Here is a 25,869-nt window from a genome sequence, read left to right on the forward strand (position 1 = left end):
GGGGAGTAGCAAATGCCCCAACGCAACAGATACTAAGACGTGGTCTTCAGTAGAAAGCTTACCGTGGAAGGGAAAGGGACAGTGGTGGACAGAAGTGGACTTCTGATGGAAGTTATGGTGTTGGATGCAAGAAACCCTACCATTATCAATATCTTAAACCACAGTGTCTAAATTTTTTAAAAAGACAAAAATGAGATTCTACTCTAGTATAAGGAATGAAAGGCCCAAGAATGAAACTGTCTGAAGTATCCCTCAACAAAGTTGTTTATACATTGTAATACCAGAAACTCGAGAGAAAAAATAAATCACACAGACTCTCATGCATTGCTTTTATTGCTAGTTCTACCTTATTACAGATTAGTTACGATGTTAATACTACAGGCACTGAGGCTGAAAATGGTTACCAAAAGTCGTCCACATCTTCTTGAGAAAAACCTGTGAAACTAAAGACAGAGACAAATTTTTAAAATGTTGATACTGGTCAAGTTTACTTGGGGATCTTCATCATGTTCTTATTCACTGTGGGGTTTACAACCTCACAATTCGTATCAGGAGCAATTTCACAAGTTAAAATTTGATCTTTACTAGATCACTCATTTTTTGAGAGGTGGGAGTATCTGGTCATGTCTAGCAGTGTTCTGGGGTTATTCCTGACTGTGTCCTCAGGGGTCACTCCTGGCCATTTTGGGGGAAACATATGCAATACTGAAATGGCTGGATAGAAGGCAAGATTTCTAATCCCTGTACTATCTCTCTGGCCCTCAAGTCACTAATTTTGATTGAATCAATAATTTTTTACAAGCACCCCCAAACCAGCAATGCAACAATAACTGGCATAAGCACACAAAGTTGGGGACACCATACCTTCCTTCTTTATCACTAGATGGTGGTGTATCAACTCCGGAACCTTCTTTGGTCTTCTTTTTTTCATTCTGGGACAAAGAGGTAGAAAGAAATTTGAAGTTATACATAATTTTATTTAAAAACATAAGATTTCTCATTTGGCTTGCATGTGGCTGACCTGGGTTCAAGCCCTGGCATCCCAGATAGTCTCCCAAGCCCACTAGGAGTGATCCCTGAGTGCGGAGTCAGGAGTAAGCCCTGAGCACAACTGGGTATGATATATATATATATATATATGTAAATTTTCTAAGAACTATTTTTGCAGTACATATTTTATGAGTCTAAAAGTCTAAAAAGGCATTTACTTTTAAGTATGAAACTTTGCAAGCACATCAAAATCAACTATCCAGTATACATTCTCTATACCCGTACGACTTCACACTTATATCAAATATCAATGTCTCAGGGGCCAGTGTGATAGTATAGCATGTAGGTTACTTGCCTCACATGTGACCAAATCAGATTTGATCCCCAACATCCCATCTGGTCCCCCAAATCCAAGCAGGGGTGATCCCTGAGTACAGAGTCAGGAATAAGCCCTGAGCACCTCCAGATTTGAATCAAAAACAAAACAAAAGCCCCAGAAAGTATTAGTGCATCCATTATTCATCCATAAAGGCTCCCTTGTATTTTGTTCTTTTTTGGATTACAGAGGGTCCACATCCTCACAGGGCTTGAAGGAACATTTGTTTTGTTTTTTTGCTTTTTGGGTCATACCCGGCGATGCACAGGGGTTATTCCTGGCTCTGCACTCAGGAATTACTCCTGGCGGTACTCAGGGGACCATATGGGATGCTGGGAATCGAACCCAGGTTGCCTGCGTGCAAGGCAAACACCCTACCCGCTGTGCTATCGCTCTAGCCCCTTGAAGGAACATTTGGTACCAGGTATACAACCTGGGCCTTCAGCATCAAAGCATGTATCGAGTCATTTGAATTATCCTCTGGCCCTCCTTTTTTTTCGTTTTTAAAATAAAGGAAATCCAAATTTTTATAAACTTTGACAAATCCCAACTTTTCATTTTTTTACCCAAGCAAAAGAGATAAAATCCTGCCAAGAGTCTAATATATTTTAAGGACTCAAGGCTCCGTGTGAACTGGCCTGCAACTGAGAAGACAGATTCCTTCCCCAAAGTTTTTTTTCTTTTTGGGTCACACATGGTGAGGCACAGGGGTTACTCCTGTCTCATTCACTCAGGAATTACTCCTGGCGGTGCTCAGGGGACCATATGGGATGCTGGGAATTGAACCTGGGTCAGCCATGTTCAGGGCAAACGCCCTACCCACTGTGCTATTGCTCCAGCCCCTCCCCAACGTTTTTAAATCCAACCTGGTCAACCCCATCCCTCATAGCAATGGCACCTTATCTTCAGCCTCCTTTTGTTGGTCTTGCTGGATGATCTTCATGTATTTCTCTAGAGGGTTATCATCACAAGCAGATTCTTCTTTCGTTTCTTCCACGTTGGGTTCATTTTCTTTCTCTATGTTCAGATTCAGCGTTTGCTCGATCAATTTCTGTGAAATACGTGGTCACCAGAATAGAAAGTAGATTTTTTAAAAACACTGAAGATTTCCAGAAAAGCACATAGTAATAGAATCCCATCCCTCAAATACACCCTGCAGACTGTAGATAGAGTTCCTTGGGAGAGAGCGTGCTCTCCTCAGAACACCCCCAAAGGCTAAATGTAACATCCCCCAGTGACTCAATGAGCCTGTCTGGTGCTGACATCAGACATGCACCCACTCACCTTCCCGCGAGGAAGACACCAAGTCAGGGAGAATACAGACAACCTCGTCTAGAGAAGCATTTGACTTTGGTAGCCTTACCCGTTCCTGTTCCAGCCGTTCCAGTTCTTTCCGTTCCTTTTCCAAAGCTTCTTGTCGTTCGCTATGCCGTTTTTCCTCCCTCAGTCTGCGCTCCTTCATTTGCTGTTCCCACAACTGCTCCTCTGCCTGCCTGTCTTGAATTCGTCTTTGCTCTGGGTCTTGTTGTACAGAGATTAAGGAGTTTCCAGCATCAGCTATTTCCAGTGAACATAAAACGAGTTTGCAGGAGCCATCTGCCAAGACTCGGAACCAGCCCTGGGGTTCTCAGACTACACTCGTTGGCTTCAAGCTCCAGGCCTGTGTTGCTGGCTTTGAGCCCCCAGACACATTTGGGCAGCAAACCTGGCCTTTATCTCAACTGCGGGGAATATTTTGAACCCTACCAGGAACATTTGGACTTAGTGTCCTGATTACGTCACATCCGCGAAGGTGCTCAAGTGTCTCTCTGGTGATTAATCTGACTGCCTTCCTCCATGACCGTATCTTGGTGCACTCCTTCTTCCCACCTCTCCAACAAAACCCCTTCGATGGCACCTCTGAGATCAACCTCATCCACACAGTGACCACTAATCTTTCCTGCATGGCCCCTAAACTGTGGCTTTAAAGCAATGCCATCTACTTCTTCACCCCCTGGTGCTTCTGGGAAGGCAAGGCATTTAGAGATTTCTCTCTTCCCTACAGCCCCACAAATCCCTAGGCCTGTTGGGGTAAATACCCACTTGCATGTTAGTTGTGTAGTCACATACATGGTCACACTGCTTGTTGAGTGCTTCCTGTGACACACACATATTTCTAGTTGTGTTCACAAGGAGTCATGCTCCTTTTTTATGGTACTTATACATGTCTGGCTGCAGTGTGGCTGGAAATCTACTTGCAGCGGCAGGAATCTCAGGCCAGGATTATTCTCAGCACATATTGGACATCGGGGATTTGAACTCACAACCATATGTTTGCAAGGCATCATGCTAAACCTCTGTGCTATTCTGAGCACCGCCCCTCACCTGCCCACGTTTCATTAAATCACCCTCCCACAGATGACCATGCTGACCTCATCCATATTTGTAGTATAACCCAAGCCATTTCGCCTAACAGTGCCAAGAAATGGACAAACTCACAGGTTCACCAGGGGACTCGGAACTCTCTGCTTTACCCTACTCTAATTCAGCTGTCGGAATTGAGCTTGTTTCACCAATGAACAAGTGACACCATCCTCCCTCTTTCTCGATCCTGGCCATAAAATTCCAATGCCTGCAGAGATCATTCCCACAGGCAGAAGTGCATGCAAGCTCTTCCTTGGAAGTGGCAAAAGCACTCGTTGTTGATCGAAACCAAACGTTGTTGATTTCACACATGAAGAGCAACGTGCAACAACAGGATGCCAATTTGAAAAGAAATTCCAAAGAAGAACCACCTTTTTTTTTGGCTGATACGATGTACTTTGTCAGTCAGGGTGGCATAAAGAAACCTCTTTAGGGATGAAGAGCTAGTACAGCAGGAGAGGTCTTACTCTGCATATGGCTAACCTTGAAGTAAAAATCCCTGTCACCCCATATGCTCCTCTGAGTTGCTAGGAGTGATCCCTGAGTACAGAACCCGGAATAAACTCTGAGCACTGCTGGGTGTGGCCTGAGACCCAACAAAACAAACCAACAAAAATCTCTTGAGACATGAAAGCAAAGCATTTCTATTAGGCAACGAAAAGACCCCCGAGGTTTGCCTGTTCAGTTCCCTCTGTACCCCAGATGAAGACGAGAAGTGATGAATTTAAAAGCCATCATGATTGGGGCTCGAGACATAATGCAATAGTTAAGGCGCTTGCTTGCATCTTCCGGCACTACACATGGTCCCCCAGGCACGGCTAGGGATCACTCCTGAGCACAGAGTCAGGAACAGGCCCTGGGCACTGCTCAATGTGGCCCAAACCATCCACACAACACCCCAAGTCCCACTGTTATAATCTGTATTCGACCCCAAAGACAGAACACGTATCCCGCCACTGGCTTCCCTTATTTGCGAAGATTTCTCTCATCCCCGGCCAACGCAGGTCTCTGCCAAACGGCTGCCTAGCAGAGACCACCCCCCCCCCCAGCTAGAAAACAAGCCAGGGGAGGCTTGCTGCCCACCCAGATCCTTCCAGATAATAATATCTATTACCAACTGGCCTGCGGGAGGACACCCAGAAGTTCAGATGAAGCCTGCCCTCCCCAGGGTCTTTAAGGGTTGAAACTAGGATTACTCGAGCAAGGTCATAAACAGCACCAATCCCTACCAGAGCCTGCTGTTGATAAAAAGTCCTTGGAGGGTACAGAAAATTGTACCACGCATCCGCGCACGAGGCCGACAGGTCAGGACCAGTAGTGAAAACAAAGACAAACTTACCTGGATAAGAGAAGGGCATGGCGGCCGCGGCAGAGTCCATATAAAGCATGTCCCCAGCAGGGTGGATGGCAACAGAGGTAGTATCTATGTGTGGCATGTCACCAGCAGGATAAAATGCATCCAGGTCAAAAGGCCTTGGGAAACTTCCTCCATCTATATGAGGTGCAAACAATGGTCTCATGAGTCTAACAGAAGCAGAGGCGGATGGGGGGGAGGACACTAAGCACTGAGCACCGTGGTGTCAGCTGGCCTTACAAAGTCCAAGGAGTAGCAGCTTGCTGCTGTGTTGCTACTTCGGAGAATTCGGTTCACTTAGATTTGTTATCCTCAAGACAGAGCTGGGACGAGAATTCGCCTGGCTCTGCTGACAGTTTCTGTTCTATTTCAACAGCAGCAAGGTGACAAGGTCACCAGGGTTCTGGGGGAGTCGGTCAGTCTCTCGCTGCACTGTTGGAAAGGTCCTTTGTCACTCTGCCATGACAGTCCTGAGACTAAAGTACAGACTAGCTACAACACCTGCTGGGGCTGGAACCTCAGATCATCGCTGAGGTTCTGCAGGCTGATTTCACCCCAAGGCCGGAAGTGCGCCGAGGGGAAGGATTCTGAGACAGAGACAGAATCCGACTAGGTTTGACTTCTCAGCGAATACTCTTGCACCTCCACTCAGTGTGCATTAGTCTCCTCAACCTGAGGTGACTGGCAACATTGCCCAGGGTTACATGTGAGCCCCTCAAGAAGAACAGGCAGAGGCTGGAGCGATAGCAGAGCGGGTAGGGTGTTTGCCTTGCACGCGGCTGACCCCAGTTCGATTCCCAGCATCCCATATGGTCCTCCATGCACCACCAGGAGTAATTCCTGAGTGCAGAGCCAGGAGTAATCCCTGTGCATCACTGGGTGTGACCCAAAAAGAAAAGAAAAAGAGACGAAGAAGAAAAGGCACCGGAGAAGAGCCACCTGTGGAGTTTTGAGCAGCACACCAGGGAAACGACCAGAAGGAACCGAGCATGACTGAACACCCACCCCCAGGCTAGCTCAACAAGAAGACAAAATGTGCAAGACCCTCTTGGATATCCAGGGTTCCATCGTCATCCTTACAGGGCTCTCGCTGAACTAGCTGCTGTGTACCATGGAGAGAAAGAAGCAACAGCTGCCAACATTTTCCCTTCTGAAGCGAAAGGTAGAGAAAGGAAATGCCAATGGTGGGCCCAGGGCTCAGAGGCAGAGTCTGGTCACCCTGGAGGCCCCGAACACCACCATGGATGGCCCCCAGCACTGCTTAGATCAGGTAATGAGCTGTCCAGGTCAGCTGACCCTACTATGGCCAGGGGCAGCCCAGGGCTCCCTGAGCACTGTCTGGGAGCGCCCCCCCCCAAACAAGAAAACAAAACTCATCATAGGAGAAGAGATTCTTCACTGGCTAACTTAATGGCTATAGGATGGGTTTTCCAAAAATAACACTCATATATATAATACTATATAGAAAAAGGACGAAAATCTATGTCCTGACAGAGAAAGGAAGCGAGTCAGTCAGAACCCATTTCTGCTATACCGTGCTGCTGTCAAGCTCCAATTTTTTAATCAGACAACTAAGAAAACTGCCATGGCACAAGGCTAGATGGGGCTACAGGAGCCTGCTTAGGACGCTTCTCATTTCCCCCAGGTTTTCTCAGCAAGGGGCACTAAAATGTATTGAACACCTAAGCCCCTTCTCTAGGTTCGTTTTTGCATGAGATCCCAGGTTTTTTTTTTAAATAGTGAAACACCATGAGGTACAGTTGTAGACTTACAAATTTTGTGCTTGGGTTTCAATTATACAATGATCAAATACCCATCCCTCCACCAGTGCCCATTCTCCACCACCACGGATCCCGGTATCCCTCCCACCCCCCATCTACCCCATCCCACCCTGCCTCTGTGGCAGGGCATTCTCTTTTATTCTCTCTCTCCTTTTGGGTGCTGTGGTTTGCAAAAGAGGCATTGAGTGGCAATCATGTTTGGTCTATAGTCTACTTTCAGCATGCATCTCCCATCCTGGGAGGATCCTCCCAACACCCTTTATTTGGTGCTCCCTTCTCTATCTGAGTTTCCCTTTCAAGATCCCGGGTTTGGGCTTATCCTAGCAAATGTTTCAGAGTGCAAACTTGTCTTTTCACATGTCAAGAGCTTTGTGCTTGGGGTGGGCATTTTCTTGTAGATTTTCGCTATCCCTTAGAGCATATGCAGAATGCAAGTTTGCCTTTGTCAGCTCCATGTACTACTGTTTCTCCTCTTCTCTTCACTGCTTGCTCTAACCAGGGGCCTCACATCTGGCTGTGGCGCTTGCACATCTGCTCACAATGCTCACAGTCGCCTGCACATCTGCCTGCACCTGGAGGTGGCCTCATGTAGTGTGGTGCTTGGCACACTCTGGTACTACTGCCCACCAGGGGTCGCTGTGGAACCCACACACAACACACATGCCTGTGGGGTGTAGGCAGTGGCATTGTGGAGTGGGGGTGCGAGGCGGGGGTCATCACACTCCTCGTCAGGATGCTCGGACACTGCTGAAGTTGCAGTGCTAACTGGTGTCTGCACCATGCAGTTCCAGTGCTTGCATATGCAGGGCTGGGAGTGCAGGGCCATCAGAACTTCACTTGGTACCAGTGGGAAGCACTGGGGACCCAACTCCGATCTCACACTGTGCCAGAACCCCCAACCCCAATCATATATTTTTTATTTTTATTTTTTGGCTTTGTTTGGTCACACCCAGCGATGCACAGGGGTTACTCCTGGCTCATGAACTCAGGAATTACTCCTGGTGGTGCTTGGGGTGACCATATGGGATGCTGGGAATCAAACCTGGGTCGGCTGCGTGCAAGGCAAACACCCTACCGCTGTGCTATCGCTCCAACCCCCCCCCCCAACTATTTTTAAAGTGGAGACATTTTTATGTGCCTTTCGCTTTGCATGATAGAGTCTACACTGTGCCACTCTGGCATCATCTGAGGCTGTCTCTGACGTGCTTCCACTGGATTTCCACCGGAAGCTGTGACAGGGTGGGCGAGTGTGTGCGTGTTTAGCCTGATTTCATTTTCTTCATCTCTTTTATATATTTCTCCCTGCAGCCAACAAGGCAACAAGGTCACTGATACAGCCGTGAAATGAATATAGACCCAAGTTGCTCTGCCTATTTCTATAAGGACTGCATGCTTGGTGGAGATGAGAGTCATGTTATTTGGAAACGTGGGTATTTTGGTTTCTGCATTACATCAGGGCGTCACACAGCACAATGAAGAGTAAATGTTAAGATAAACAAATCTGAGGCCATCCCAAACTTGGCAAGGAAAGCTACAGATTCACATATCGGCTTCACTGTAGCTTTTGAACTGTATCCAAAATTTGGAAGAATAGAAATTGACATGCCTCTAAAAATATTAATAAAAATTAGTCAATATATATCTGTCTTTGTGGTTTTTAGCACAAAATCAACATATACTAATTTGTAACTTCTTTGCTTTTCATAAGAATGGGAAACAAGACTTCATGCAAACTAAGCTTTCTAATTTTTCAATTATCAACATAATAATCATACTTGAACTTACATTCATAAGCTTCAAATTCCTCCTTATCCATAAAATCTACATCGTCCAGATTTGGAAATTCACTGTCTTCAACTTCATCCGGCCTTTGAAAAAGACTGGATTAGGAAAACAAAAGTCATGAATATGGGACATTAATGAAGTAAAACCCAAGAGAATAGGCTTACAAAAAGCCTTTGTGACCAGAAAAAAATGCTTTAGAAAATAAAATTCAGAGACCAGAAAGAGCTCTCATGTGCTGGGCAAGGCTGTGAGCACCCTGCATGTGATGTAGGTTCAATCACGTATGGCAGAGCAATGGTGCCTCTCACGCCTAGTCTGAGGAGAGGTTAAGTTTTTCCAGAAGCACAGAATTTCATCTAAAAGAATTAATTCTGCAACTTCCTCAGGAGCCAGCTAAAGAAATCTGTACATGAAAGTAGCTGACACCATCTTGTGTCTTATCGGGGCTACATCCAACAAGGATCAAAGGGCCAGAGAGATAGTACAGTGGTTAGAGTGCTTGTTGCAAGTGCCACCAATCCATCTTCAATGTCTGACATCCCTTATGGTTCCCTAAGCACAGTCAAGGGTGATCCCTGGGTACAGAGCCAGGAGCCAACAAGGAATAAGGGGTGATGTGCTCACTCAGCACCCACTCTGGGACCTAGGCCCAGAGGCAGTTCCCAGCTCTGGAGAGCAGAACTGAATCCCCTAGCAGAGGCTCATGCCTGAGCCCACTAACAAGAGGCAGAAAGTCCCACCATGGGGCCAGAGCAAATGTACAGCAGATACAGCATTTGCCTTGCACCTGGCCGACCTGGTTTGATCTCCGGCATTCCAAATGGTTCCCTCAAGCACCACCAAGAGTGATTCCTGAGTGCCGAACCAGGAGTAACCCCTGAGCATCCCTGGGTGTGATCCAAACATCCAAAATAAAAAGAAAGTCCCACCACTGCGGCAAAGGGTTAAACAGGCAGGGCAGGAGTCCCTCTCATGACTAGAAGAACAACCCATAAGAGAGCAACTGCTGAACCTCTGAACACAGCCGTCTGCTCTGCTGAGCCACAGGGCCTGAGGCCCACCTCCCACTTAAGACTTGCTTCAGGAACATGCAGAAAGGAATCTTCGTGGTGCCTACTTAAATGCTAATGTTGATTTGTTTGATTTGGGGCCATACACAGGGGTGTCTGGGACTGTACTTGGGGCTGTCTCTAGCAAAGCATGTACTCAGTCCTATGAACCATCTACCTGGTCCAAAAATGCATGCATGTATGCATGTATGTGTGTGTGTGTGTCACAAGAGCTTTACTCCTGGTACTATCTCTCTGGTCTCACATGCCAAAAATATTTTTAAATAACTTAAAATTTTGTTTTCGTCAATGAAACAACCATTATTTACAAAGCTTTTGAAAGTTGAGTACTAGGTATACAATATTCCAGTACCAATCACACTGCCAATGTCAGTGTCCCTCCACCACTGCTCCCATACTCCCTCTCAATCCTCCTCCTCGCCCCCCCTCTCCCCGCCTGCCACTTTGACAAAGTTCAGTTGTTACAGCTCAGAATTCGTATTTTCAGTGTTGTTGAGTCTGTGCTTTGGATATAGAGCCAGACCATTCTCCCACATCATCAGTATAACCAAAGCCCCTGACCCCTGTTTCCCCTCACTGCATTTTCTCATCTTATTCCTTCCCCCCCCCTTGGTTTCTTTCCTTCTCTGCCCATTTCTCCCTAAGCTCTGGGAATGATCTGGGCATCCCACCTTTAGTAAAAAGTACAACAAAGAAATAGAAACAAGTTCTTCGCAAAAGACCTCTTTTTTTGTCTTTTGAGCCAGGCATGTTGGCACTCAGAGCTCACGCCCAGCAATACTCAAGGTACCTACCATACGTGGTGCTGGGACTTGAACAAAGCATATACTAAAACGCACTGAGCTATCTCTCCGGTTTAAAAGGACTCTTTTATCCCAGGTAATTCAGATAATTCTCAAATATCTGTGACTCCAAATTCTAGACTGTCATGATATGGGCTTTACCATCACCTACGTAAACCAAACAGATAACCAGACTTAGCTCAAGCTGAGGAGAACATGGTGCTTACCTGGCATTTGGGTCCAGAGTGCTGTAGTGGGAATGGGTGGGAGAACGGCATTTTGCCTCAGCTGCTAAAGGCTGAAGCATATTGTTTAGACAACGATCTGTGCTATTCACACAAGACTGTCCATCACCTACGGGGCACAAGGAACCAGGGTGAGAATATTACAAATTTCAGAGAGAAGAGAGCAAGGTGATTTGTAAAGAATTCTACTGCTAACGCTCCATGACACTGAAGCTAAAGGTATCTTTGAGGATAAAACACTGCTGATCCAAGAAAGTGGAAGCAAATGGAACTACATTAAACTAATAAGCTTCTGCACTTCAAAAGAAATGATGAAGGGCTGGAGCAATAGCACAGCGGGTAGGGTGTTTGCCTTGCACGCGGCCGACATGGGTTCAATTCCCAGCATTCCACATGGTCCCCTGAGCACCGCCAGGGGTAATTCATGAGTGCAGAGCCACCAGGAATGACCCCTGTGCATCACTGGATGTGACTCAAAAAGCAAAAAAAAAAAAAAAAAGGAAAGGAAATGATGACCAGGATATAAAGACAGCCCACAGAATGGGAAAAATGATTTATCCAAAACTCATCTGATAAGGCATTAATATAAAAGATATTTAAGGCACTGGTGGCACTTCATAAGAAAAAAATCATCCAGCTCCATCAAAATATGGAGAGAAGAGATCAACAGAAACTTCCTTAGAAGAAATAAAAGTGGCCAAAAAGGACATGAAAAAAAGTGCTGCGCATTACTAATTATCAGGGAGATGCAAATCATAACAATATCTCATGCCACAAAGACTCATGCACGCATTATAAAGAACAGCCAATGCTGGCGTGGATGCGGAGAGAAGTGGACTACTATTCACTGCCAGAGGGAATGCTGACTGGGTCAGCCTTTCTGGAAACCAATATAAATATTACTCAAAAAACTAGAAATTGAGCTTCCACACAACCCAGCAAAGGCCCCAACACACAATGCAGAAAAGCCATCTTCACGCCTATGTTCGTTGCAGCACTGTTCACAATAGCCAGAATCTGGAAACAACTCAAGTGCCCAAGAACAGAGGACTGGTTAAAGAAACTATGGCAAATGTACACAATGGAATACTATGCAGCTGTTAGGAAAAATCAAGTCATGAAATTTGCTTATGTATGGATGGCCTTGGAGAGTATCATGCTAAGTAAACAAACAGAATGATCACACTCATCTGTGGGATAAAAAAAAAAACATAGTATGAAAATAATACCCGAAGACAGTAGAAACAAGCGCCAGGACTGGTCTATGGTAGGAAGCTTGCCACAAAGGGATACACTGCAATTAGGACAGAGAAGGGAGCGCTATACAATGATAGTTGAAAATAATCACTCTGGATAAGAACTGAGTGCTGACAGGAGGTAAAGTGATATGCATGATACCTTTTCAGTAAAAATACTGCAAATCACAGTGCCTAAAAGGAAAATGAGAGACAGAGAGGGGAGGGAGAGAGGGAGAGATGGAAAGAGAGAGAGCGAGACCTGTCAGAGCCATAGAGACAGGCTGATAGGGCAGTGAGGGGGGGTGGAAGGGAAACTGAGGACAGTGGTATTGGGAAATGTACACTTGTGAAGGGATGGGTGTTAGAGCATTGTATCAAACTCAATCCTGAACTTTGTAACTGTGCATCACACAGTGATCCAATTAATTTTTTTAAAGTATCCTACTGCTTTACAAAGGCATTCTGCCATCCTTGCAAGCAGCTGAGTGAACACAGAAGTGGTACAAGACACACAATTCAAGCACTGGAATGGCACTGTGGTGGCAGCACTAGAGGGTAAGGGGAAGCCACTGTCACCGCTGGAGCCGCAACCTATGGCCAACATGCTGGCAAACTTGGCACAATCCGCTGCCTTCTACCCTAAGGCAGCCCATGTGGCCGGCTGTGTGTCGGCGGAGGTAAGGAGAGCCTGTGATGGCACTGATGCTTGAGGCTGTCAGTCCTGGTGGCTCAGAAAAGTAGATCAGAGACCCATTAAAGTCTGGGTCCAGGGACTGGAGTGATAGCACAGTGGGGAGGGTGTTTGCCTTGCACGCGGCCCACCTGGGTTCGATTCCCAGCATCCCACAGGGTCCCCCGAGCACCGCCTGAAGTAATTCCTGAGTGCAGAGCCAGGAAGAACCCCTGAGCATCACCGGGTGTGACCCAAAAAAAGAAAAAAAAAAGTCTGGGCCCATGCCACGCAGGGCAGCCCGCATCTCTCGCCAGAGCGACTTACCTTCGAGGCCCAGTTCATCTTCTAAGCTCCGTTTGGCCATGGATGACAGGCGGCGGGAGGCGATACCCCTCCGCCGAGGGGACCTACTGCTGGATGCTCCTTCTGCTGACTCGCTCTTCTCGCCATCAGGCAGGCCCCCCAGCGGAGCCTCAGACCCCACTCTGCTGTCGGCGAGGAAACATCTCCTCCGGGATCTGGGTGTGAAACTCCGCGAGCTTCTCATGAACTGCAGGGGAAGCAGCTGTGCCTCGTCTATCAGGCTGTGAGGCTGCTGCTGGCTGGCCCGCAGGTTGTAGTCTTGAAAGGTCTTCTCCAGTTGTTCAGCCTCTTCCTCTAACTCCTTCACCCGAGCCTTGGTGATGGCTACAAACTCTAAGTCGGAATCAGGGGAAGCGGTCTCCTGGTCACCCCTTTCAGTCCTCACTGCACCTTCCTCCAGCCTTTCCTGGTCTTGCAGTAGTCCGGGGAGGTCGCCGCTTGCATCGGAGCCGAGGGGCGGAACGTTCCCTGTCAAGAACTCGCCGGGAGAACTAGAGCACTCTGGACCTGAAGGCTTTGGATTGTGGTACATTTCATTCTCCAAAGCTGTGGGTTAGAAGGGGAAAATGGGCGCACAAAACCAGGGGGAACACTGGAGAATACAATTACCATCCACTCTAGATCATCATTTAAAAAAAAAGTATTAACAAGAAAAAATTGCACTATTAGGGGCCGGAGCAATAGTATAGTAGGGAGGGCATTTGCCTTGCATATGGCTAACCCAGATTCAATCCTTCGCATCCCATATGGTACCCAAGTACTGCCAGGAGTGATTCCTAAGTGCAGAGCCAGTTGTAACCCCTGAGCATAGCTGGGTATGGCTCAAAAAGCAAAAAATAATTGCACTATTAAACCACAGTAATGACAGCCACAACTGACATGGGCTAAGAGTATCTACAGACTAGGTTAACAGATTTTCATTTGTAATGCAGGGCATTTTCCACAGTCTTTAAATACAAAAAGCTCCAAGCACAAACTACATTTGTAATAGATTTGGAAAGCTTAACCAGACCTGATTTTGCTTGTTTTCTATGTGACCTGGAAAAGGGGTGGGGCATATCAGTAAGAGACAGAGAGATGGCCCAATGAAATGAGTGCGTGTTCTGTGTGCAGGAGCCCTGGGTTGATCCTGAGCACCACATCTCCCTGTTGAGGTATGTGCTTCTATGCTTTCTTACCTGATGCTAGGGTGTGTGGAGGGGCTCTGCCTTTTGGAGAAGCCCACATTCACTCTTGAGCGTGTTCCTCTCTCTCACTTTCTCTCCCCCCTTCCCCTTCCTAAAACCCTCCAAATGAAATCTGGTTTACTTCAAAACCAGTGAGGACTAGTTTCTGACTATGTGAGGCCTCTGATGCTTCTGACAGTAACACACCTGGTGGAGGAATATGTCAAGTCACCCAAGAGTTGTTGGGCTTATCATCCAGGGAACAAATAGGAGAGGAGAGCATAAGCCTGGGAGGGATTTGGACACATGGGTCACACCACACCATTCGAGTTGGGGTATGAGACATCTGTGAACCAATTACGCAAGTTAATGATCTGGGTTGGTACTCTCTGAAATGATCAAGGGAGTTTTACATGTATGATGGTGTATTATTATTTTTTTCTTGGCTTTTGGGGTCATACCTGGAGATGCTCAGGAGTTATTTCTGGTTATTCACTTATGAATTACCCCAGGAGGTGCTTGGGGGGCCATATAGGATGCCAGGGATCATACCTGGGTCAGCCACATGCAAAGGCAAATGCCCTACATGCTATACTATTGTTTCAGCCTGGTGATGTATGTCCTATGACATTTCTCTTATAAGAGAAACACACACACATTTAAAGGTTAAAAATTACTCTAACCTGTTTGAGTTTGTCTCAGTTGCAATTTTAGAGTAGAAACTTGTGCTGTTAACCTTTTCACAGAAGAATCATAATCCAATAGTTGGGCCTTCAGCTGTGCAGAATGCTCAATCTGAAACAGTTTAGAGAAGGAAATCAGTGTACAATTCACTTGAAAAGGAAACCCCTCTTATGGGGCCTTTACTTTTCCTAGTCTGCTAATTCGGAGAGGTGTTACAACTCTAATGCACAGTGTCCCAATAAAACAGAAACAAGCAGAGCACATGAATAACTTTTTTTGCTCTCTTTTAAACTCATCTCAAAGAACAGCTCCTCCAGGGCACAAGGCAGCCCTCAGAAGGAGCGCGCTGTTCTCTGCCAGACTCAAGGAGAGAACCAAGAGATGCTAGAATACCAGGAACTAGCAGGAATTGAGGAAGTTTGTATTTGGGTGTGTTTGCTTTCCTTCAGATTCGATTACTATTATGACTATCAAGGCATATAAACATGCAAGCGTTTGTGCAGATGAGAAAGGACACACAACAGATCAAGGGAGTTCTTTTGGGTGTTCAAATCACTTGGTATGATGGACATCTGGGAATGGGCACCACAAGGAAAGCAGGAAGCGATACTCACTTCAGTTCGTAGTTGCTTGTGGAGAGCTTGCCTGTGGGTTTCAAAACTCCCACGTGAAGGCAAACTGGAGTTAAACCCTTCTGGGTTTGGGTGGTGGTCCTGCTCAACAACTACAATCTCAGCAGATGATGACCTTGGTTGTCCTAAGGAGGTGAGAAAGTCTGGTCATCAACAATCTGGAGTTCTCTCATTTCATGTAATAAATTCACTTAAAGTTTCTTGGCAGGGATGCCCTTAATAGGATGTCAATTTTACAAATGAACTAACTGATCCTGTTTCACCAATTTCAAAGCGAAATGATTTAATATATGCAAGTGACAATCTTGGTGACTCCTCAGGGTCCTACTTAGATGGAGTTAACGCTTCCTGAGGATCTGAAAACCTCTCTCTTTCTTCTACTGTGAATGGAAGGCCAAAAAAGATGTCCCATGGCAGAACACTTAGGGTACAGGCTTAGAAACCTTGAAGTACCCCCTTGTCAGGTCACTGGAGGTCCCTTGAATAATGGGTATCCTGCAGAGGATAGCCACAAAGATTATGGGGATCCCTGGACTTGTAACTGAACCACATTTTTAGCTATTGCATGGGGCTGGCAGGCTGGTGAAGGAGAAATCCCTAGAGATGAAGAGGGTGTGCAGATACAGTGGCCCAGGGAGACGTTACAGGCCAGCTCTGGAGTCCCTGGAGGCCTGACCCTGTGAGAAGGCAAGGGAAGCCCGTTCCTATCCAGAGGCCTACCTGGACAGTTTTAAAATCTTCTTACACTGACACCATAAATTATGCGATAGCAAACAAAAAGGAAACAATTACAATCTGAGAAATATCATTTTATCAAATCTCTGGTGCTGGCTCCTTTGCAGGTATAAAGTACAGCTTCCTAGTATTAGTCTGATGAAATGCCAAGCACACGAACTCATAATGAACTTACTATTCCGGAGACGAAAGTTTTCATTTCTGCTCTCTTCCAGGCGCTGCTGGAGCAGTCTGTTTTGCGCCTGAAGGGCCAGGTTTTCTTCCTTTAGTATGGAGTTCTTCTCCTTGACCTTCTCATTTAGCTTCTGGTTTTGCTCAGTTAGTGCTAAAACCTGGACTTTGGCAGACTCTAATTCAAGCTGGAATTGCAAAAGGAGCACTCGTATTTGAAATACAACGTCATGGACCTGCTCTGAATGGGAAGCTGTGATTTGATTAAGGTTCCCTGGCAGAGGTCTGGGCCCCTCAAACAAGAGGCAAACTACCTTCATGAATACCTTTCGGCCCAGAGCTGGGGCAAGACGGAGACTCCTCTCCTACAGAGCACAGGCTTTGGGGGCCAGACCTGGCAGTGCTCAGGGGCTACTCCTAGCTCTGCACTCAGGAATCACTCCTTGGCGGGCTCTATATTGGATGCCAGGGATCAAACCTGGGTCTGCCACATGCAAGGCAAACCATTGTCCAGTTGCTCTGGCCCAAGCGCAGGCTTTTTTTCCTTTTTGGGTCACACCCAGCGATGCACAGGAGTTACTCCTGGTTCATGCACTCAGGAATTTCTCCTGGCAGTGCTCGGGGGACCATATGGGATTCTGGGAATCGAACCTAGGTTGGCTGCGTGCAAGGCAAACATCCTACCTGCTGTGCTATTGCTCCAGCCCCAAGTACAGGCTTTTGATGCAGATGATAACACCATTTTCCATGCATAACCTTGCCCCCCAAAGAATCACAGATTGCAGCACCATTTTTATGTAAACAGGAGACAGAGCATGCAGGTACATGAGAGGACATGGGCGGGGAAGGACTTTGCCCATCTAAGCATACCACATGCATGGCCGTGAAAGCCTATAATAAATTTCCCCGAGTTAGGGGGGCAGAGAGATAGTATAAGGGGTAAGGTGATTGCTTTCTATGTAGTCAACTCAGGTTTGATTCACAGTATCCTAAATGTTCCCCCAAGCTCCACCAGGAGGGATTTCTAAGCATAGATCCAGGAGTAAGCCCTAAGCACCACTGGGTGTCCCCCACCCAAATATATATGTAAATTAAAACAAAATTTAGATACAAAAAAATATAAATATTTTATTTTCTTCTTTATTTTTGTTTCACACGCAGGGGCTAGTGACCCCTGGCAATGGATCTGAACCAGGGTTGGCTGCATGCAAGGCAAGTACCTTAAGCCTCATACTATCTCTGCAGCCCTACAGGATATATTTTAAGTCCTCCAACTTCCGGTACTGTTCTTCACAGAGCAAGCACACAAATGAAAAGAAAAAAGAAACAGTGGCATGTGGAAAGTGCATCTCATTTTCTTAGTTTCTGCACAATCTGGACATATTGACAAGAAGGTTTCCCTACTTCTGATGGATGGTTCAGAGAGGGAAAACTCATCAGTACTGACTGCTCTGCCTCCCTGAATTCCCTCATCCACCATGGGCCGTGGGCAATACCCCCGTGCTTACGGATAGGGAATGTATGGTCACAAACTTTGGCAGAGACACACAAGCAGTAAAGGGAGAAAGGATTGAGAATGGGATTCTCACCACTGCCAAAACATGCCCTTTCTTTGCTTCTCAAGAGAGGTCAAGACTGGGGCTGGAGAGGATAGGGCGTTTGCCTTGCACGCAGCCGACCTGGGTTCAATCCCCGGCGTCCCATATGGTTCCCCTAAGCACCGACAGGAGTAATTCCTGAGTGCAGAGCCAGAAGTAACCCCTGAGCATTGCTGGGTGTGACCCAAAAAGAAAAAAAAAGAGGTCGAGACTGAAATGAGGGAATAAGTAAATTTAGTTCAGCCTCTGACCTCTGGGTTCTTTAATACTAAATAATCCCCTAAAATCAAGAGGATAGCTGTGTAGGACTGAAGCTGAATTTTCATATACTGTTCAAGATTCATTGAAAATAATAACAGGGGAACTGTGGTCATGGTGAGTACGGTTAACCAGAGTCATCCGTGACTCCCAGAGGTAGAAACGCAAACCATGCAGACACAGCCAAGTCCAAGAACCACACTACGCACAACCAGTCTCAATAATGGCACAGAAAAGGCATTAAGAAACTTTGGTCGGGGCTGGAGAGATAGCACAGCGGGTAGGGCATTTGCCTTGCATGCGGCTGACCCGGGTTCGATTCCCAGCATCCCATATGGTCCCCTGAGCACCAGCAGGAGTAACTCCTGAGTGCAGAGCCAGGTGTAACCCCTGTGCATCACTGGGCATGACCAAAAAAGAAAATAAATAAATAAATAAAAGGAACTTTGGTCAGGGCCGGGTAGGGCATTTGCCTTGCATGTGGCCAACCCAAATTCAATCCCCAGCATCCCATATGGTCCCCTGAGAACTGCCAGGAATAATTCCTGAGTGCAGAGACAGGAGTGATCCCTGAGCATTGCTGGGTGTGATCCAAAAAGCAAAAAAAAAAAAAGAAAGAAAGAAACTTTGGTCACAACACAGGAGTCTCTTAAAGAATTAGACTCCAAATTCCTAAGGAACATGCGTTTTGCCAAGAAGCACAACAAGAAGGGCCTGAAGAAGATGCAGGCTAACCATGCTAAGGCCATGAGTTCCCAGGCCGAGGCTGTCAGGGTCCCTGCGAAGTCCAAGTAGGCCAGGGCCATTATCACAAAGAACAGTCACAGGCTCAGTCAGCTTGCATATATTGCTCACCCCGAGCTTGGGAAAATGCTCATGCCCGCATTGCCAAGAGTCTCACGCTCTGCCAGGGGTTGAAACCAAGGATGCAACCCAGGCTAGGGCCAAAGCCCGAAGTAAGACCCAGCCCGCTGCAGCTCCAGTGCCAGCTCTAACTCCCAAAGGTGCCCGGGACCCCACCCAGGCTCCCGAAGAGGCTGTCAGTGTGAGCATGGAAGGATAGGGGTAACCTCTGGGCTGTTTCCCTATGAGTCCTTCCTGTGCTATTTGTACAGACAACCCTGAGAGCAGAAAAAAGAAAGAAAAATAAAAAAAAGAATAACAGGATGGGGGCTGGAGCAATAGCACAGCAGGTAGTGCGTTTGCCTTGCACACGGCCAACCTGAGTTCGATTCCCAGCATCCCATATGGTCCCCCAAGCACCGCCAGGAGTAATTCCTCAGTGCAGAGCCAGGAATAACCCCCGTGCATTGCTGGGTGTGACCCAAAAACAAAAAAAAAGAATAACAGGATGGAAAGTTACCTCAAGTTCTTTAGCATGGTTTTCAGAGTGACTGAACGCTTCCAGTTTTGATTTTAAAGCTGAGAGTTCCTCCTCCAAATGCACAGTTCTTTCTGAAAGGAAGAACCAACCAATTTAGCAATTTTTTTCCTATGGAATACCAATATCACTTAATCATTCATGACCAGTGTGCTGCCAATGACCCTTACTTCATCATTTAAGAGAGCAGATGTTGGTGTGAGAGAGAATCACAGGTTAAAGTGCTTTACTTGCTCACGGTTGACCCTTGTTCGATACCTGGCATGACAACGGCTCCCCCAAGCATTGCCAGGAGCAATCCCCAAGCAAAGAGCCAGGGGTAGGCCTCTAGAAGCTGCTGGGTGTGGTCCAATTCCTCCCCACTCTCTAAGGTAAAGGTAAAGGTAAAGGTAAAGGTAAAGGTAAAGGTAAAGGCCCTCCCGTTGATCGTCGATTTGCTCGAGCGGGCCCAGTAACGTCTCCATTGGAGACTTTGTTGTTACTGTGTCTGGCATATCGAATACTCTCGGTAGCTTGCCGGGCTCTCCGAACTCTCTAGGTAAATAAAATCAAGTAGCAAATGCCAAGGCCAAAATATCAGCGGGAAAGTAGCAGCCCTGTTACCCAGCAGGCGATGAGCAGATATAGAGATATACTCTCGGTAGCTTGCCGGGCTCTCCGAACTCTCTAGGTAAATAAAATCAAGTAGCAAATGCCGAGGCCAAAATATCAGCGGGAAAGTAGCAGCCCTGTTACCCAGCAGGCGATGAGCAGATATACAGGTCACAGACTTGGGGAACTTCCTCGTGATAGTCCGTGAGCCGACTTGACCCTAACTACTCAAAGGCCTCATACTAACAAGTCTGAATCTCCTGAAAGATGTGTCTATTAGGGCTTTCTAGTTCCTACTGTGCTGCCTGTACTTTACTTCACACCATTCTATGTAGGCATGTCATCAAAGAATTTGCTGAATAGATGATTGGTTAAAGAAACTTTGGTACATTTACACAATGGAGTACTATGTAGCTGTTAGAAAAGATGAACTCATGAAATTTTCATACAAGTGGTACTACATGGAAAGTATCATGTTAAGCGAAATGACTCAGAAAGAGTGGGATAGACACAGAAAGATTGCATTCATCTGGGGAACATAAAGTAACATAATGGGAAACTAACACCCAGGAGTGACCAAGATTAGCACCAGGAATTTTCCTCCATGACTTGGAGGCCAGCCAGCCACACATGCTAGGGGAAAAGGAAGCTCAGATAGAGAAGGGAGCACCAAATAAAGGATGTTGGGAGGATCCTCCCAGGATGGGAGAAGCATGCTGAAAGTAGACTATAGACCAAACATGATTGCCACTTAATGCCTCTCTTGCAAACCACAGAACCCAAAAGGAGAGAGAAAGAGAGAGAACAAAAGGGAATGACCTGCCACAGAGGCAGGGTGGGATGGGGGGATGGGGGTGGGAGGGATGCTGGGACCCGTGGTTGTGGAGGATGGGCACTGGTGGAGGGATGGGTACTTGATCATTATATAACTGAAAACCAAGCACAAAAATTTGTAAGTCTATAACTGTACCTCGTGGTGTTTCACTAATAAAAAAAATAAAAAATACAAAGAATATTTCAAATAAAAAAATAATTTGCTGAATATATGATGGAGTTAGTTCCTAACAATCCACCAGTGTCCCCACAAGAATCACATGAGGAGCAGCCACACTCGGACCCCCGCTGCCCAAGTGGCAAGTACCCAACCCTGGGTCCCTCCCAAGGATCCAATTAAAGCTTAAGCTTTTCTTAAAATACACAGAAATGGAAAATAGTGCAAATATTGAAAAACCGTCCCACTTCTCTCACCTTAAGCTAACGTATTTCTGAGTTTATGAGGCGATATGTTGAGTGAAAATGTGAAGCATAAAAAGGTACTAGAAGCAAGAGAAAAAGAAACTAGGTCACAGGGCAGAAAGAAGTTCAAATTAGACTCTCCACAAGTGGAAAATGAAGTCCCTCATGGAGTATCATTTCCAGATGGCAGGAAGCTGCTGCCACCTGCCTGACACTCACAGGTTACACTGAATCAAGTTGGATAAAATCTGGCTGATAAAGCACTTGGAGATAAGAAAAGTTAAACATGAAGGTTTATAGAACCAGTGAGAGGCAGTGGTTGCTCTTATAATCTTGCAAAATTATAAGGGCAAAAATATGCAACGTGCAGGAACAATTAAGTGTAAACCATGTACTAGAGTATAGAAAAGACTCAACTTAGGAAGCTCGGGCCGAAGAGATGGTACAGGGGTAAGGCATTTGTTCGCCTTTCACATGGCCGACGCGAGTTCAATCCCTAGCATCCCATATGGTCCCCCGAGCAACGCCAGGATTAATTGTGAGTGCTGAGCCAGGAGTAACCCCTGAGCACTGCTGAGTGTGACCCAAAAAGCCACAAAAAACTTAGGAAACTAATAACATGCATTAGAAGTAGAAAAATAAGTTTCCCCACCACACCCACACCTCTCAAGTCTTACCCTTGTTCTTCTTTTCATCTTCCACCAGTTTGTTGGATCTAGCGATGTAATCATCCTTTAGTTCGATCTGGCATCTGAGAATCAGAATGACTCCTGTGAGTTCCTGGACAGACTGCCCTCAACACCTGAACCCACCATGGCACGGGGTTGGAGGGAAACCTAAGGGCACTGGACACAACAATGTGCCTATTTCTGACTTTCTGACTCTCGGGGCTCTGAATCACCTTTCTGTGACCCTGTAAATTGGGTCTATCACACAAAGTCCATCACATAAACTAAAGGGTGGTGTTACACTGAGGTTACTGAGAGCAATGATTGCTCAGTTGGTCCCCACTGACATAAAGAAGTAAATTACATATTTAGTCTGTATGCGACAGACTGTATACCCCAGATGATAACCAGTCACTTCTAATCCACTGTCAATATTCCCTACCAATGAGCAAAGTACTTATGCTCTCAGCAGCAGCTCGGCAAAGCAGAAGATCCAACTGCTGCCAGTACATTAGGGAATGTGCTAGTACATTAGGGATGAGGGATCCCGAAACGCACATTCTCACCAGGTTTTACTACTCCCCACCAGCGGGTACACGCTGATATTGTAGCTCCCGAGATGGAAGAAATGAAAAAGAAGCACTCCTGTGTGTAATAATCCCTAAACTCCAACCTTTGGCAGACTCACAAGGGTACCCAAAGGTAGATAAATGATCCAACAGTTCCTGCTCTCTATGGGTTTTGGAAAGTTCGTGTTCACTATTTTTTTTTCATTGATTCCTAAATGTTTAACAATTGCAGATACTTCAGTGTTTGCTACCGAATTAGAAGACCTGGCAGAAAGTATGTAGGCAAGATCCATCATTTCAAAATGGATACAAGTTTGGGCTGGAGAGATAGCACAGCAGGTAGGGCATTTGCCTTGCACGCGGCCGACCCAAGTTCGATTCCCAGCATATCCCATATGGTCCCCTGAGCACCTCCAAGAGGAACTCCTGAGTGCAGAGCCAGGAGTAACCCCTGTGCATCGCTGGGTGTGACCCAAAAAAGAAAAAAAATGGATACAAGTTTGAATCTTCAGGTTTTGTTTCTCTATAAGACCCTTCTGGAGAATGACCTGCAGAAAACTTTGCAGGTACTACATCATGGAAAAGGAATGACAAACTATAAACATGACAATAAAAAGTTGCCAATGATTAAGACATTCCCACAGTTGAGTCATCTCTTAGCTATACATTTGTTGACTTGGTAAATATGAACTGAGCATTAGTTAATATGCCACATACGGGATCAAAATGCTGCCATATGGGGGTCAGAGCAATAGTACAGTGGGTAGGGCACTGGCCTTGCATGCAACTGATCCAGGTTCAACCCCTAGCATCCTATGCAGTTCCCTGAGAACTGCCAGGAGTAACTCCTGAGAGCAGAGCCAGGAGTAACCCCTGAGTATTGATGGGTCTGGCCGAAAAAGCCAAAAAAAAAAGCTGCCACTTGGATTTAATATCTTTGCATTAAGATATTATTCACTGGAACATGGAACTAAAGCTAGAGGAAAACTGTGAGTAGCCATAGCTACCCATTATTTTCTTTCTTTATAATTTTTAATGTCATATAATTCATTTTAGTTTGCCATGTTCTGGCTTCTCGCAATCTTGAAGAAATACCAGGCATGTGTTTGCTGACAAACAATATAACCACTTACAGTAATCAATAAACTTAAATTATCTGCATCTCAGAAGCAGCACAAGAAAAAAAAAAAGAAGCAGCACAAGGGAGCCAGAGGAAATGATAACTGAAAGTGATTATGATTCCAATTTTACAGCTTACCAGCTGTGCAAGTTGAGAAAATCATAAGGTAAGGTAAAGGTAAAGGCCCTCCCGTTGATCGTCGATTTGCTCGAGCGGGCCCAGTAACGTCTCCATTGGAGACTTTGTTGTTACTGTGTCTGGCATATCGAATACTCTCGGTAGCTTGCCGGGCTCTCCGAGAGGGGCAGAGGAATTGAACTCGGGTCAGCCATGTTGGCCGCTTGTAAGGCGAATGCCCTACCTGCTGTGCTAACCCGAGTTCGATTCCTCCGCCCCTCTCGGAGAGCCTGGCAAGCTACCGAGAGTATCTCGCCTGCACAGCAGAGCCTGGCAAGCTCCCCATGACGTATTCGATATGCCAGACACAGTAACAACAAAGTCTCCAATGGAGACGTTACTGGGCCCGCTCAAGCAAATCCATGAACAACGGGAGGGCCTTTACCTTTTTAGGGGCTGGAGTGATAGCACAGAGAAAATCATAAAGAACCCTAAAAACTAAAGCAAATCTCAAGCTCTTGATACAGCTTAGAGAAGTCACAAGAACAAATAAAGATTTCTATTCACGATGGTATATATATTTATATTTTTGTTTTTGTGTTCCCACCAGGGGCCCTCAGGCACAACTCCTGGCTCAGTGCTCGTGGGTCACTCCCGGGGACCAGGCAGTGCTAGGAATGAAATCCAGGCCTCCTGCATGCAAAGCAGACCCTCATTCCTTTGAGCTGTCTCTCCAGCCTTGTACTGTGGTTATTTGGGTGACCTTAATTCAAATACTTGTAGAAAAGCCTTGATTATAATGATAATACGTATTTTCAAATACTATATTCTGCTATAAATGTCCATCTATTCTGCTTTATCAGTGTTGTCCAGTTGCCACCAACCCAAGTGAAGCACATTACTGCTTAAAAACACTAATCAATTACTTTAGAATTTCGTTCTTAAGTTTTTCTTCATAGGTCTCTTCGATGTTCTTAATATCCTCCTCCCGTTTCTTCAATGACTCTTTGATGGCTTTGTTTTCTTCTTCTTTTACTTTCTGAGCCCTAGAATTATCAAAAAAAAAAACAGAGCAAATATGAAAACCACAACATTGGAAGTAAAACTTTGGTCAGAAAAACATTCTTTTAGTGCCACAGACTAAACTTTGATGTCACTGTCATTGCTGGGAAGTACGCACACAGAAACCTTAGAAGTTCTCCATCTACACGATGAAATAACCTAGTGATGCTGGATGTGGATTAGCAGACAGTGGTTGTTGGGGCCAAGTGAGAGGACAATGAATAGGACCCCTGCTTCGCATGAGGCTGAGCTGGATTCAATCCCCGGCATCCCATACCGTCTCTCAAGCCCCGCCAGGAGTGATCCCTGAGTGCAGAGCCAGGAGGAACCCCTGATCACTACTGGGTGTGCACACAACCCCCCACCCTGCCAAATAGTTTACAGCTAATGCCCATAACCAGGTGTGAGAGAATGGAAATTAGTTACAAAGCTACAAAACAAACTTAAATGAGTGTATTTATATGCTTTTTGGTTTTAAAAATATTTTTAATTGTGCAATGTAACTTGTCAGAGGTAGGTAGAGGATTTGATTGAATACTAAAAAGAATTCCAAAAGAGCAGAGAATTCCTGAATAAAAGAAAGAAAGGAATGGTCTTTATAATGAGATCTAAATCAACTACAAAAAACAATTTCAGGGGTCAGAGCAATAGTACAGGAGATAGGGCGTTTGCCTTGCATGCAGCCAACCTGGCTTCGATTCCCAGCATCCCATATAGTCCTCCAAGTAGCACCAGGAGTAATTCCTGAGTGCAAAGCCAGAAGTGACCCCTGTGTATCGCTGGGTGTGGCCCAAAACCCCCCAAACAAAAACAATTCCAGT

The 25,869-nt window shown here is 46.0% G+C and overlaps 1 protein-coding gene across 1 annotated transcript in view; it reads right to left on the reverse strand.

Annotated features, from left to right (window-relative positions):
• Nucleotides 1-322: 322 nt before the first annotated feature.
• The window catches only part of OFD1 (OFD1 centriole and centriolar satellite protein), a 45,606-nt gene continuing 20,059 nt past the window's right edge, over nucleotides 323-25,869 (reverse strand). Inside the window, exons 10-23 of the mRNA XM_056131261.1 lie at nucleotides 24,913-25,032; nucleotides 22,190-22,263; nucleotides 19,668-19,759; nucleotides 16,453-16,636; nucleotides 15,525-15,667; nucleotides 14,910-15,021; nucleotides 13,022-13,606; nucleotides 10,769-10,895; nucleotides 8,690-8,784; nucleotides 5,109-5,261; nucleotides 2,730-2,923; nucleotides 2,265-2,417; nucleotides 865-932; nucleotides 323-443 (exon numbers count right to left, since the gene is read on the reverse strand). Coding sequence (XP_055987236.1) covers nucleotides 401-443; nucleotides 865-932; nucleotides 2,265-2,417; nucleotides 2,730-2,923; nucleotides 5,109-5,261; nucleotides 8,690-8,784; nucleotides 10,769-10,895; nucleotides 13,022-13,606; nucleotides 14,910-15,021; nucleotides 15,525-15,667; nucleotides 16,453-16,636; nucleotides 19,668-19,759; nucleotides 22,190-22,263; nucleotides 24,913-25,032 — 2,143 coding nt within the window. The 3' untranslated portion in view covers nucleotides 323-400. The remainder of the gene's footprint in view (nucleotides 444-864; nucleotides 933-2,264; nucleotides 2,418-2,729; nucleotides 2,924-5,108; nucleotides 5,262-8,689; nucleotides 8,785-10,768; nucleotides 10,896-13,021; nucleotides 13,607-14,909; nucleotides 15,022-15,524; nucleotides 15,668-16,452; nucleotides 16,637-19,667; nucleotides 19,760-22,189; nucleotides 22,264-24,912; nucleotides 25,033-25,869) is intronic.

This window comes from Sorex fumeus, unplaced genomic scaffold (genome assembly GCF_029834395.1).
Source record: "Sorex fumeus unplaced genomic scaffold, SorFum_2.1 ptg000086l, whole genome shotgun sequence".
Taxonomy (NCBI): Eukaryota; Metazoa; Chordata; class Mammalia; order Eulipotyphla; family Soricidae; genus Sorex; species Sorex fumeus.